Source organism: Panthera tigris, chromosome C1, assembly GCF_018350195.1.
Source record: "Panthera tigris isolate Pti1 chromosome C1, P.tigris_Pti1_mat1.1, whole genome shotgun sequence".
NCBI classification, from domain to species: Eukaryota; Metazoa; Chordata; class Mammalia; order Carnivora; family Felidae; genus Panthera; species Panthera tigris.
Window position 1 is genome coordinate 104,286,759 of NC_056667.1, and position 15,591 is coordinate 104,302,349.

At 40.8% G+C, this 15,591-nt stretch overlaps 1 protein-coding gene across 7 annotated transcripts in view; it reads left to right on the forward strand.

The window, feature by feature from the left end:
• Window positions 1-8,589: 8,589 nt before the first annotated feature.
• Window positions 8,590-15,591, forward strand: part of RPRD2 (regulation of nuclear pre-mRNA domain containing 2) — a 96,419-nt gene continuing 89,417 nt past the window's right edge. For 2 of the 7 annotated variants that reach the window (XM_042994022.1, XM_015540194.2), the window contains exon 1: window positions 8,591-9,848. In XM_042994022.1, the coding sequence (XP_042849956.1) occupies window positions 9,644-9,848 (205 nt within the window). In that variant the 5' untranslated portion in view covers window positions 8,591-9,643. Of the gene's footprint in view, window positions 9,849-15,591 lie in introns of all 7 variants that reach the window. The other 5 variants (XM_007088061.3, XM_042994025.1, XM_007088060.3 and 2 more) reach the window with 5 other exon arrangements.

Genomic DNA, 15,591 nt, shown 5'->3' on the forward strand with positions numbered 1-15,591 from the left:
GTTGGTATGATATTTTTCACACACTTACAGGTATTGGAGTTTAGATCTTCAGGTGATCTTTTCTCCTAACTTCTAGCAATTGCTGTGGAAAAAAAATTTTTGTCATTGATATCTATGTATATGTAAATGGATGAATGGAAGGATGAATGGAAGGGTGAACGGGAGGATATGTATTTTTGATGTCTAATGGAAATTTCTGACCTCATCTTAGAACAAGTGTGAGTAAGAAATCCTGCTTTCCTGGAGTGGAGTGGAGCCCAAAGTGTTATGGGTGAAAGAGGGTAGGACAAGGAGTGTTCATCTGTTAACCTTCAGTAGAGTCACAAGGTAGATTGCCACTGGTCTGGGCTAAGTAGTCTGGACAGGAAATCATTTCCTCAGAAGGTGCTAGTCTGGACAGGAAATCATTTCCTCAGAAGGTGCATAAATGAGAACACGTGTTGTGGTGAAGTGGACACAGAGAGAATCCAAGGAGGATGTTGTGGGTCAGTTTGTAAAATGGAAAAGGATTCAGGAATTTAGCCTATATCCTCTCTTTACTAATTAAAAAAAAAAAAAAAAAAAAAACTTTTTCTAAAAGACAATGTGTAGTTTCCTTTTTCTTTTCCTAGGAATCTGACTAGATGTGGTTCTGTTTAAGAACTTAATGTTTCTGGTTTGATTTTAGGAGTATTGAGGTCAGCATAAGTATTCATTCAAGTCCAAAATTCTTAGTAGATCTACACTTCCATTTCCTGTTGCCTATTGAGGGAATGGATCAAGCACAGGAGCCATTAGAGCTCCCATAACTTCCTCTAGTTGGAGCTTACCAGGAAATAATGTTGGAAAATGGATATTTGATCAGAAGTTAAAACATTCTGGGGCAACCTGGCTGGCTCAGTGGGTTGAATGTCCGACTTCAGCTCAGGTCATGATCTCGCGGTTCTAAGTTCAAGCCCCGCATCGGGCTCTGTGCTGACAGCTCCGAGCCTGGAGCCTGCTTGGGCTTCCGTGTCTCCCTCTCTCTGCCCCTCCCCTGCTCACGCTCCTTCTCTGTCTCAAAAAAAAATTAACATTAAGGGGCACCTCAGTGGTTCATTCAGTTGAGCATCCGACTTCAGCTGAGGTCATGATTTCACGGTTAGTGAGTTTGAGTCCCACATTGGGCTCTGTGCTGACAGCTTGGAGCCTGGAACCTGTTTTGGATTCTGTGTCTCCCTCTCTCTCTCGCCCCTCTCCTGCTCTCTCTCTCAAAGATAAACATTAAGAAAATAAACACTTAAAAAAGCTAAAACATTATTATAAAATTAACCCTTTTTTAAAAATTATGTGTTTGAAGTCCTGGAGTTCCAATTCTAAGGCAGTGTGAGAGAGCTTTAGAATAGAAGAGATGGAAAAAGAAGGGACTGCTAAAGGCCATAAGGAAAGAGTAGTACGATCTCTCTTCATTTTAGAGGTAAGTAAACTCTAATCCAGACAGGTGAAATTAACTATTCCCGGAGCAGGATGAAATCTGAAAAGCTTGCCAGGACTCAGCAATGAACTGGGTGCTTGCTAGTAATCCTCTCTGAATCTGTGAGATCGGAGCTAGAGAATTAAACTCATTTTTGATACTACTTGATTTAAGCAAATCCAGGGGGAAAATTCATTGTTACAGAAATATTTTTGCTTTATTAAAGGATTCATCATAATAATGTGTAAATAGTTTATATACAACTTCGAAAATGTATTTGCATAAGGCCTAAAAGGAATATTTATACTATAATATACAATTATGCATTGTAAAGTGTAGTGAGACTTAACTGTGCCTTGAACAAGTCTTTAATCTCCCTGTGCCTCAGATGTTTTTTGTTGTTTTTAAATTTTCTTGACCCCCCCATACTGTATTCAGCATTGTGTTCAGTAAGCATTGCCTGCTTTATCAGAAAAAACAAGAGAAAACTAGATTTTAGAGATGGGGAATCTGAAGCTTAAAGTGAGTAAGTAATTTGCCCCAAGATTATGGCTACTAAGTAATTGAGTTTAGTTTGAACCCAGGTTGGTCTGACTGGAGCCCAAACTCTTAGCCCCTACATATGCTGTTTCACTTGTGAAATAAGGTGGTAGGGCCAGTTCTTTCAAATGAATGTGATTCCGAGAGTAGTTCCTATCTTGAGATGCTGTTCTCGTTTGAAATACATTGTGAACTTAAGTAATTCCTTTCATAATGTTTGAAATTAAGTGTATTATCTCCAGTTAATGGCAGTTATTTGTCCTTCAGAATTCTAGGAAGAATTTATTTATTTATTTTTTTTAATTTTTTTTTTAACGTTTTTTATTTATTTTTGAGACAGAGACAGAGCATGAATGGGGGAGGGTCAGAGAGAGAGGGAGACACAGAATCTGAAACAGGCTCCAGGCTCTGAGCTGTCAGCACAGAGCCCGACGCGGGGCTCGAACTCACGGACCGCGAGATCGTGACCTGAGCCGAAGTTGGCCGCTTAACCGACTGAGCCACCCAGGCGCCCCAGGAAGAATTTAAAAGTCATTTGGAATTTACTATAGAGAATAAAGTGAGATGATCAAGGTAGAAAATAGCTTTCTTGGTTTAAAATGTGAATATAAAGTAACTGGACTGATTTCTCTTCCATGTATGTGGCTTATTTTGATGAATTTCCAGAAATATCTTGGGGGAAAGTCAGTATCTTTGGAATATAGATATCCAATAATTATTTTGGATAAGACAATTCAGTAATAACGCTGTTGAGCATTTTACAATTTTCAAGGTGCTTTTGCATGTTACTCAATGCAATATTCCTGGAGGTAAGAAAACACAGATAATTTCAGGGCAGAAAATGTTATTGCACAAAAGAGAAATTCCATCCAGTTGGAATGATCAGGGAAGTTTTCACGAAAGAGGCAATTTAAAATAGCTCTTGAAAGATGGGTAGGATTTTGATAACAGAAGAGGACACTTTAGGCATAAAGAACAGAATTAATTATAAATAGAAAATGACAGGCTATATTTAAGGCAAAGAACAGTTTGGAGCCCAAGGAGCCACGGAGGGAAGGCATTTGAGATAATACTGGGACGTTAGATTGGAACCATTGTAGAGCGTCTTAAAAGTCACGGCTCTTACTTGATAAGTAACAAGGAACACTTTGTTTTGAGCGGAGGGAAATTAAGATGTTCATCTGGTAATAGTACATAAGCTGAAGAGCTAGACTGGAAAACTTACTGCAATGCTATTGATGTATAATTTATTAGGATGGTAATGATAACTGTTAGGAAGAAGGCCAAGGGAATGGAAAAGGAACTCATTCAAGAGATTTCTATGTAAAAGTCTATTGGATTGATAACTAGATGGAAGGGGTGGAATCAAAGATAAGTAGGATATCCAGCTAAAATATGTCTGAATGCAGGTTATAAAATTTAATCTTTAGGAGAGGATAAGGAGAAATGACAAAAGGGCTAAAAATGGAACTTTGGTAAACACGGGATGAGAAAACTAGCAATGGGCAGAGAAAGCCATTAGTTTAGTAGAGTCTGATTAAGGATTGTACATGTAACAAAAGCAAAAGGAAATTCATTTTAAGAAAGGTTTAAGTGTTGGGGCACTGGGGTGGCTCAATCAGTTAAGTGTCGGACTCTTGATTTCAGCTCAGATCACGATCTTGCAGTTCATGGGATTGAGCCCTGTGCTGTTAGCTCAGAGCCCATTGGGATTCTCATTCTTCCTCACTCTGCCCCTCCCCATGCTCGCTACCTCGCTCTCTCACTCTCTCTCAAAATAAGTAAACATTTTTTAAAAACAAGAAAGTTTCAGGAGCACTTGGGTGGCCCAGTCGGTTAAGCGTCTGACTTCAGCTCAGGTCACGATCTCGCGGTTCTGAGGTTGAGCCCTGCATCCGACTTTGTGCTGACAGCTCGGAGCCTGGAGCCTGCTTTGGATTCTGTGTCTCCCTCTCTCTCTGCTCCTCCCCCTGCTCACACTCTGTCTCTCAAAAATAAACAAACATTAAAAAATTAAAATTAAAAAAAAGAAATGTTTGGGGTGCCTGGGTGGCTCAATTGGTTAAGGTCTGACTTCAGCTCAGGTTGTGATCTCACAGTTATGAGTTCCAGCCCCACATCAGGCTCTGTGCCAGCAGTGCAGAGACTGCTTGAGATTCTCTCTTACCCTCCCTTTCTGCCCCTCCCCCACTTGCACTCATTCTCTCAAAATAAATAAACTTAAAAAAATGTTTAAGTGTAATAACAGATGACATGATCATCAAATTTTACTAACCCAGGCACTACTCTAAGCACTCTACATGCGTTAACATATTTAATAATTATAGCATCACAGAGGTTAAATTTATCTAAAATTCCTGCTGGTAAGTGGCATAGCCTGAATTTCAGCAGTCTGGTTCTAGAGGTCTTGTTCTTTTAAATTTTGGGGGCTTTTTTAAATGTTTGTTTATTTTTGAGAGAGAGACACAGAGCACAAGCAGGGGAGGGGCAGAGAGAGACACAGAATCTGAAGCAAGTTCCAGGCTCCAAGCTGTCAGCACAAAGCTCAATGCCGGCCTCAAACTCCCAAACCGTGAGATCATGACCTGAGCCGAAGTCGAACACCCAACCGACTGAGCCACCGAGGCGCCCCTAGAGGTCTTGCTCTCAACTATTACACTTTCTAAGAGAAAAGTGAAAGGTGAAGCCTATAAATAATGCACCAGAATTGGCAGTTAACAGATTATTAGCTTTTTAAGAGGGTGTTTCCTCAGGACTTACTATAGTACACACCTATGTCACTGAGAAAAGAAGCAACTGAAGAGAATTTCTGTACATTCTCACCAACAAGTCTACCAAAATCTCTACTAGATTACTTATGTTCCTATTACAAGAAAGGAACTGTCTGTGGAACTATCTACTCAAGGAAACCAATCCAGTAATTGTCCCATCTCTATCCTGTTTCAATAATTAATCCTCAATTTTTCATTTGCATCGGCTACAATTATTTCCCATCTTAGAAAAAGAACCCCTTGATTTCACATTTCCCTGCAGCTTCAGCTCCATTTCTCTGCTTTCATATTTTTTATATTTTTTAAATATTTTATTTTTTTAAAGTAGGCTCCATACCTAACGTGGGATTTGAACTTACACCTTGAGATCAAGAGTCACATGCTCCACTAACTGAACCAGCCAGGCACTCCCCCCCCCCACCCCCCATTTTATTTCTTGAAAGAGCTGTCTATACAGGATATTTCCACTTCTCCCATTCTCTCTAGAACCTTCTATCACTTCACTTCCTGGAAACAGCCCTTGTCAAGATGACTATGATGCCAGGGCACCTGGGTGTCTCAGTCGGTTGAGTGTCTGACTTTGGCTCAGGTCATGATCTCACAGTTTATGGATTGGAACCCATGTCAGGCTTTGTGCTGACAGCCTGCTTTGTAGTCTCTGTCTCCCTCTCTCCACCCTTCCCCTGCTCACACATTTTCTCTCTCTCTCAAAAATAAACATTAAAAAAAAAAAAAAACTAAAAAAAAGATCACTCTGTTGCCAAATCCCGTGGTTATCTCAGTCTTCAGGCAACCTACACAGCGACATCTGACACAATTGATTAGTCCTTCCTTCTTGACAAACTTTCATTACTTCTTTCAGAACATTATTCTCTGAGTTCTCCTTTCACTAGTCATTCCTTTTCAATATCCTTTGCAAGTTGTTCCTTATATCTTAGTCCTTGGACTTCTTTTACCTATACTTATTCATTTCCTAGGCAACCTTACCCATCTCACGGCTTTAATACTCACAATTCTTTACTTTTTTCTTTTTAATACTGACATTTCTTTAAAGTTTTGTTTGTTTGCTTGTTTACTTATTTTAGTAATTGCTACCCTCAACATGGGGCTCACACTCACAACCTTGAGATTAAGAGTTACATGCTCTTCTTGCCAGTCAGCCCTAAATACTGCCTATTTTTTTTAGGGCAACATGCAAGCTTTATTAAACAAAAGTAAAATATTAAGAGAAAAACTGACTAGAAAAAAGTGTATCTTAAACACCTTACAGTAACCTACTTGCAGTTGGATTTAACTGAGCTCTGTTGCTGTGAAGAATACAGCTCATGAACATATATGAAAGAACAATTTGTACATTTTTCAAGTATTCACTGAACACTACCTTATGTACACAGATATATTACATTGGAAAAAGATTTATTGGATGGTCCCCAGATATACTTCATAATTTTTATTAATCTTTTGGAAGAGGTCATCTAAAGAGAAGAAAATATTCTGGCTCATGAATCATGTAATGAAGCCAGCCTATACTCTGTTGGTCACCCAAGTCTCATCTACTCCTTTTCTGAAATCAGATGGATGTTTAGTACTTGTTTGGAAAGTTCCCTGGGTAGCATGACATGCTAGGTCACTACTTTATCATAGAAGAATACAACTCAGGAACAGCCAGATGAAGAGATGCACAGGGCCAGCTATGGGGAAGGGCATGGAGCTTCTAGGACCTCTCTGGGTGCCTGTCTCCAAATTATGAGCTCACCAACCCAGAAGCTCCAATACTGAAAATTCTTAAATTTATGTTTCCTACCCAGATCTTCCTTGTGAACTTCAGACTCACATGTCTAGTGCCATTTATGTATCTGATATCTCAAACTCAAGCTTCCATAACTGAAATCCTGATTCCTACTCATTTCTCACAGGACTGCTTCTCCCGCTTTCTTCTTCTGGTCCATCTGAGAAAGTGGCAACTCCATTCTTCTAGTTCATGCATTTTCAAGGTTCTTTTTTTTTTTTTTTTTAATATTTATTTATTGGGGGGGGGGGTGGAAGAGGGGCAGAGAGAGAGGGATAGAGAGAATCCTAAGCAGGCTTTGCTCAATCTCACTAACTGTGAGATCATGACCTGAGCTGAAACCAAGAGCTGGATGCTGAACCAACTGAGCCAACCAGCTGCCCCATATTTCATGTATTTTCAATGGGGGCAATGTCACCCCACAAAAGGGAGGAATGCAGTTCTTGGGCAATGAGGAATTCTTAGATACTACAGTGGTTTGTAAATCCGTAAAATCCAAACATACACAACACATTCTTTTTTTTTTTTTTAAGTTTTTATTCATTTAAGTAATCTCTACACCCAATGTGGGGCTCAAACTCATGACCCTTAGTTCAAGAGTTGCACACTCTTCCAACTGAGGCAGCCAGGCACCTCAAAGATTTTAGTACTTCCTAACTCTGTATTGAATAAAACATGCAGCACACAAACAGATATACAGTGCATCTGGGCATTAAAATTCAATGGGGACTGAGAGATTAGGGAAAAAAATGTAAAAAGGATCTTTAGGGGCAACGATAATGCAAAAGGCTGAGAAACACAGTTGTAGTTGCTCAGCTCACGACCCCCAGTGCCTGCCATACTTGACTCGTTTTTCTCATACTCTCCTTAAATCCAATGAGCAATTCTTTTGGCTCTACCTTCAAAATATGTCCACGATCTGACACCACTTCTCATTATCTTTTTGCTACCACTTTTGTGCAAGCCATCGTTTCCTTGTCTGGATTATTTCAACAGCCTCCTTGACTCGTGGCCTTAAATCTATTATCAACATAGCAACCAGTTAAAAAGATTGCCGTGTAACTTTTCTGTTTAAAACTCCTCTGCATAGAACCGCTCCCCAACTCAAAGTTAAAAGCCAAAATCCTTACAATGGCCTGCAAAGCCTTATATGAACTCTCTCCCTTCACCTCAGACCTCATGTTCTACCTCTCTTGCTCTTCTCCAGCCACACTGGCCTCCTTGTTCTTCCTCGAATATGTCGAGACATTTATAATTTTAGGTCCTTTGCACTTGGGTGTTACCTCTGCCAGTATGTTCTTCTCTACCTTCCCCATACCTGCTTGGTTGCCTTATTTTCAGCATTCAGATAGTGTCTCTTCCTTCCAGAAGCCTTCCTGGATCACCAAACCATTTCCCTTCCCCTATAGGATCACACACACAATATCCTCTCTTCCTTACTGCTTCATACGTCTTCATAGAAGTTATTACTTCCTGATATATATTTGTTTATGGTCTCCTGCTACTAAGTCCCACAAGGAGGGGATTTTTTTTTCTGTTTTGCTGTTTTACTCCTCCATATCTAGAACTGTACTTGGCACAAAACGTTCAACTTTTTGTTCAATCAGTATGAGCTTCAATCAATATATTTAATCAATACGAGCTTCACAAAACAGGTTCCCTGCCTCAAGAAACGTTGAGTCCACTGGGTAGAGGTAAAAGACATAAAATACAATAACTGCATGTGCTCAGTGGGACACAGGAGCCTCCAAATCTGCCCAGAGGATTTACGTACGCAGATACGATGGAATGGTTAATCGAGGTTGTGCTAATTTATAATACAATAGACAGCCAAGGCTCTTATAAACTATAATGTATTAGGCAATTGTGAGATTATTATAATTGGCAAAGGTGAGATCACATCTTCCCTATTATTACTTCCTCGTCTCGAAAAATTTACGGGGGATTTACTTCATTCACTTCCTCTTTAATCCAAAAACCTTACTGGCTGTGAATGGTATCGTCCAAAGGGAGTGTAAAATATTGTTTGGTCTGGGAGTCTGCGTAGCGAAGGGCTCGCTGGGGCTGGCGCATGCGCATCTTCCAAGGCCCGGCAAGATGGCTGCCAGCCACTTTGTCGCGCGTCGGTGCCCCGAGGAGTTGGCGGCGGCGGCGGCGGCAGAAGCAGCAGCAGCTGCCAGACAGTAACAGTGGCCTTTGACCGGTGGGAATTTTACAGCCTGCTGTGTGAGCTGGACAGCCCCAGGAGGGAGACTTTGCTAGGAAGCAAAAGGCGGGGCGGAGCGGTGAAGCCCCTCCCCCAACCTCTCCTTAGTTTGACCAACTCCCTCACCCTCCTGCGTTCTTCCTTCTAGCCCGCTACACGCTGATCTGCTGCGCAAGCGCACAAATAATCGAAGAGCCTTCTTGGCCCTTGGGGCTTGCGGGCTTCTGCGCGCGCTTCTCGTTCTTGCCCTTGGATTGGTCAGATTGCCCCGCCATCACGCCTCCCTCTGCTTTCTAGGTTGAGAAGGAAGCGGGGAGGCGGGGCTAAGCAGCGCGTGCGCGATACTGTTGCTGTCCCTTTGCTGCTATTGCGTTGCAAAAAAAAATCCTGACTAGGTAGCCTTGGGCCTTTTCTGTGCTAGAAGATCTAAAGGAGAAAGATTTCTGCAACTGAAGGGGCAATCGGGTAGTATTAAATTTGAGATATTAACGCCTACCCTTACAGGAGTGTGTGTGGCGTTGGAGTGGGGAAGAGCCTTAGCTTTGAGAGCCGAAGAGTGTAAAACCATTAATTTCGGGGCCAGGCGTTTTGAAAGGCTTCGCAGGACCTTGTTTTCTGCGTAATTCTTCCGTTATTATTGACTGGTTCAAACACAACCCCTTGAACAATTCTGATAAACCTTTGATACCCGCAGCCCCTCCTTCCAGCGTGTAGGAGCCGCCAGCGTGCCCGGCAGCGGGTCCTCCCGTCCTACCTCTCGAAGAGCCTAGCGCGTGCACCATCCCCACCCCCTGGCCTCCCTCCCCACCTACGGCCTTCACGCACTCGCAGTGATTGTTTTGCCCGCTCCCGCCGCCGCCGGCGCGGCCGCCAGAGGAGCAGCAGCGCTTGTGCAAACCGGGAAGATGGCGGCCGGCGGCGGCGGAGGCAGCAGTAAGGCCTCCTCCTCGTCGGCCTCTTCGGCAGGGGCTCTGGAGTCCTCGTTGGATCGAAAATTCCAGTCGGTAACCAACACCATGGAATCTATTCAAGGCCTGTCGTCTTGGTGTATAGAGAACAAGAAACACCACACTACTATCGTCTACCATTGGATGAAGTGGCTCCGGAGATGTGAGTGTTGGGGGTGCCTAGGGAAGGGAAGACTGGGGAAATGGAAGGAAATCCTTCCTTAAACGCCTGGGGTTTTCTCACGGAGTCACTGCATTCGGTTGGCGTTATTCACGTTCAAGCTTTGACGCGAGTGTTCCCAAGCCCAGACTCCATTCCCAGCCAGGGTTGCCCAGAACTGCAGGAAGCTCATCATTTCTTGGATTTTTTTACTAGCTGCTGACTTGGTGTGTGTGACCTTGGGCCCTTGGGCCTGGATCTTTCGGGATGTAGGTATTACTTCTTTTCGGAGCCTTGTGAGGTGCTGTTAGCTTTACTGAACCTTCGCGGAAATTGTCGCGTCCGTTTGTTTCTCATAGGCCTTGACGTGCAAATGGTTTTCCTGATGATAGACAAGCTTTGGTTTAAGCAGTAGCAAACCCACGTACTTGGTTGGCATGTGTTGGACCACTCTATTTTACGTTGACCTAAAATTCGTGATGTGTAATAAGAAGGGCCTTACCTGGGTGAATGTTGAGAAGTAACACGAGCTCCACGTAGAGCTGAGAGGACCACCTGGGAGGGTTCCCTGCACCCGTCTTAGCTGCAAATAAAATACGGGCTTCTTGATACCAGAAATAACTGTAGTCAGTGTCATCACTGATGCCTTAAAATATAAAAAATGTCCGGCTATTTTTCAGCACCTGTAATGCCTTTTTAAAGAAATGAGTTTGGTGTCCTAGGTAATCAAAACAGGAAATCAAGAAATGTGCTTTTTAAATATGTAGTACTTTTTTTTTTTTTTTTTCCAGTGACTGCTTTTTTGTCTCTTCGGGGGATTTTTTCCCACTTTGCTGCTTTACTACAGAAAAGAAGTATATTAAACTGGCAGGAAGCATGGATTGTCAGCAAAACATTTCAAATCTTTTAGGAGTAAGTGTGAAGTCACTGTTGCTTCCGGCTGAGAAGAGAGAGAGGGTTAACCCTAATGCCATATATATCTATTTGACTTTTAGGTCTTTTGTTGCTTCTTGTCTGTGGCATGTCACCAGTGAGACCCATCTTCTAGTTACTCTTCTTATTCCACTTCTGCCATTGCCCCTGTAATGTTTGGACTTGTATTTACCTTTTAGGGAACAGATGGATAAAACTTATGAAATCATAGGCCCCAGTCTTCAGACCATTTGTGTATATAAAGTTATTGTTGGTAGACATGTCTTGTGGTTCTTTGAATAACATATGCCAGAAAGGTTGTAGAACCAAGACAAGATTACCTAGATTTACTAATAGATCAAAGTTACTTTCTTTCCAAGAAGTAAAGTTAGAACATACGATAACAGGCATCATCAAAGACTCTCATCTGCTATCTGCCCAGTCCATTGTCATTTACAATATCTCATTATACTTTAAAATATCTACAATACTTTAAAATATTTACAATATCTCATTATACCTTAAAATAATCCTAAGAGGGGCGCCTGGGTGGCTCAGTCGGTTGAGCTTCCGACTTTGGCTCAGGTCATAATCTCATGGTCTGTGAGTTCGAGCCCTGCATCGGTCTCTAGGCTGACAGCTCAGAGCCTGGAGCCTGCTTTGGATTCTGTGTCTCCCTCTCTCTCTGACCCTCCCCCGATCATGCGCGGTCTCTCTCTTTGTCAAAAATAAATAAACATTAAAAAAAAATTTAAAAACAATAACCCTAAGAGGTAGATTTTTTTTTTCAATCATTGATTTCAGGTAGGGAAACTTAAGGCTCAGCAAGTAAATTCCTTAACGTTACACAGAAAAAGGGTGGAGTTAGGATTTTACTCTACAAATACCAGATGACAATGGCCACATTTAACTTTGTAAAATAATGTTTTCGAGATTAAAAAAAAAAATTAGTCTTTCATGTACTTGGTTCACCAGTGGTAGCAAGTGCTCACGTGAGTTTGAGAATATATTCTGTCTTGTTTTAAACCATTTTTACTAAGTTATACAAGCATTTAACATTCCCTACCTTTGAGCTCTGGTGCTTTAACTGTATGGTTACATCATTTGCAAGAATAGGTTGACTCCCATCCCTGCCTTGTGGGATTTCAAATGACAATTAGAATTTTTTTCCTAGTTAGCAATAATAAGATATAATGAAGCCAGAATTTTTCTGCCTCTACTTTGTTGATATTTTGCCTAAGCTTATTTCCCTAGTTGATGTCTTGAGTGAAAAAAAATGATTGCTCTAGGAAAACAACACTTCATTTGAAGTGTATTATATATAGTTTATACAGTTAAATGCTTTTGGCTTTCTAACAACTTGATTTTTTTTTTCCTAGTGGAATGGAACTTTCTAAAATGGTTAAGGGTATATATAGTCCTTTTGTGTTTACATTTAATGAACATCATTCATCTCAATGTAAGTAAAGCCTTTTGAGAGAAATATTCAGGAGAGTGATGAAGGGCCCAGTGAAAATAGTTTATGCATTGGGCCTCGTTTAGTTTCATACTTCTTTACAGTTGAGATTCTTTCAGAGTTTGGTTTCTAAGTTTACTTTCGGCAAATTTGTGAAGTAGGTACCTGGCATTCCCGGCCTTTCTGTCCGTTTTCCTGATGTCACTTTCGCTTCTCTTTTTTGTTCTGGCATCCATTCATTATTTAGTAATTTGTGTTTAGTCTTCAGTGTGAATTTAAGGAACTGTTAGATCTTCCAAAGATATTTTCATTTGATCCTGTGTTTCATAACGTATTGACAGGCTTTTGTTCATTTTAAAGGAACTAATTCAGAGAAAGCAAGCAGGCTTCTTTTTTTTATTTTTTTATTAAAAAAAATTTTTTTTAATGTTTATTTTTGAGAGAGACAGAGACAGAATGTGAGTGGGTTAGGGGCAGAGAGAGAGGGAGACACAGAAGCAGAAGCAGGCTCCAGGCTCTGAGGTGTCAGCACAGAGCCCGACGCCGGGCTCAAACTCACAAGCTGTGAGATCATGACCTGAGCCAAAGTCGGATGCTCAACTGACTGAGTCACCCATTTGCCCCGCAAGCAGGCTTCTTGAAGATGGGTTCTAACTGATTTTATTCAGGCTTATTTTAATTTGTCTGGCTGAAATATTCATTGTCATCATATTTTTTAAAAGATTTTTTTATTTTTTTATTTTTAAGTAATCTTTATACCCACTGCTGGGCTCGAACTTAGAATCCCAAGATCAAGAGTCACATGCTTCACTGACTGAGCCAGCCAGGCACTGCCATTGCTGTCATTTTTAAAAGTGGTCTTTCTATAGTATAAACAGATGTCATTCCTGTGCTTCAGAATCCTCCAGTGATATCCCATTGCAACAGGTTAAGATCTAAACTACTTTTACTATGGTCTTCAAAGTTCCTACAACATCTGTCCTGTCTACTACCTTTCAGGCTTCTTCCAGTTCTGTTTCCTCATCATTTAGATTCAACCTCATATATTACTTTTTCAGAAAGGCCTTTCCTAAATGACCTTATTTCAGGGGGTCCCTTCAGTTGCTTTCTATCACTTCACATTATTTTCAGTATATGAAATTACCATGTTTATTTGTTTACATGCTTATTGTTTCTCTTCTCCCACCAGATGACAGGGCTAGGTCTTTGCTGCTGTATCCCCAAGCAACTAGAACAGTGTTTGGCACAAAGTAAGCAATCAGTAAATATTTGCCAACGTAATTTTGTGTACTAATAAATCAAGAACTTGAATTGTTTTAATTTCTGTTTATCAGAAAGAAATATTTATAACTTAGTGAAAGAAAGGATAGATATGGTTGTCAGCAGGTTCAAGATAATAGCTCTTTTTGGACTTGATGTGCAGTTGACCAGATTACCATTTCTTTACTTCATTTGTCCCTCCTGTTTTTAATATTAAATAGGAATCAATGTGGAAAAGTAGAAAAAGGCGTACTTTAGAATTAGACCTAGATTCATATCTTAATTCCTTCACTTAATACCTGACTCCACACTTAAATTGTGAGCCCCAATTTGTGATCTGTAAGTAGAGGTAGTAACTATGTCTCATAGAATTGCTATCTAGGTTTTAGAAGGTAATATATGTATTTTAGCATAGGTAAAAAAAAATCCAAATTATTTATTATGATAATAATGGTGCAGATGGTCTTAAAATCCTGAGTATTCAGAATAATTACAGCAGAGTTTTGTTTTGGGTATGGTCCTGGAAATTACATTCCCAGTTAAAGCCAAATGGATTGGACTCTGTAGTGTATTAGCAAGTGCTCTGAAGAACTAGTGGAAATTATTATGTTCATGATAGTTCCATATTGTTTTGTTTTTGTTTTTTCATGTTTATTTATTTTTGAGACGGAGGCTAGGAGCACAGAGCCTGATGCCAGGCTTGAACTCACAAATCCAGAGATCGTGACCTGAGCTGAAGTCAGATGCTTAATAGATTGAGCCACTCAGGCACCCCCATATTGTCTTGTTTTTAACCATTGAATGGGTTGGTCTGTTTTGAAGAAAAGGTGGATATAGGAAAGTAGAATCGGTTGTAGAGCAGAAAATCTGTTAAGAATAACCTTCAGCTAATTTTATTTTTATTTTTATTTTTTTTAATTTTTTTTTTTTAACGTTTATTTTTGAGACAGAGAGAGACAGAGCATGAACGGGGGAGGGGCAGAGAGAGAGGGAGACACAGAATCGGAAGCAGGCTCCGGGCTCCGAGCCATCAGCCCAGAGCCCGACGCGGGGCTCGAACTCACAGACCGTGAGATCGTGACCTGAGCTGAAGTCGGAGGCTCAACCGACTGAGCCACCCAGGCGCCCCCAGCTAATTTTATTTTTAATTTTTTAATGTTTATTTTTGAGAGAGACCCAGTGTGAGTGGGGGAGGGGCAGAGAGAGAGGGAAACACAGAATCCCAAGCAGGCTCCAGATTCTGAGCTGTCAGCCCAGAGCCTGAGGTAGGGCTTGAACTCAGGAAAGGTGAGATCAGGACCTGAGCTGAAGTAGGACACTTCACCGACCAAGCCACCCAGGCGCCCCTCCCTTCAGCTATTTTTGATATAAACTTTAAATATTTACACCCCACTCCTAACCTTCTACTAATTAATATACTTCAGTAGTTATCAACTTAATGGCCAGTCTTTTTTTCTTCTACCCCTCTTTTTCCCCCTCCACTTCATTTGAAGGAACTCTCAGTACAATATAGTCCTTTCCAGCGCCCCTCCCCCCGCCAGGAGAAGCTGTTGTATAAACATGGGCTAGCAAAAAAAAAAAAAATCTCTTTCTACAGGATTAAGTTGTTGCAGAGAATTTGCAAAGTGCAGTTACCATTTTTGATTTATGGCAATGGTTTGTCAGTTTGGGTCTCAGGATCCTTAGATGGACCATGAAAGTGGTGGTAATTTTGTACTTTTATCGAGTGCTTACTATGTGCTAGGCACCTTTCCTAGCATTTTACACATATTAATTAATTCAGTCCTCACAACGCTTTGAAGTAGGTATTGTTATGATCCCATTTTACAGATGAGAAAACGGAGACACTAAGAGATCGAGTAATTTAACAGACCTAGTAAGTGGTGGAGCCAGGATTCCAGGCATTCAGGGTTTTAGAATATACACTCTTAGCCACTGTACTATACAGCCTTTCTGATTTATAAAATATTCTCTACCATGAAGAAAACTTTTGATTACTTGCTTATTTATTCAATATTAGGCAATATAGATTAACCAGAATGTTTAGATTTTAAGTCTCTGTGTGTTTTTTTTTTAAGTTTGTTTATTTATTTTAAAAGAAAGAGAGCACGCATGTGT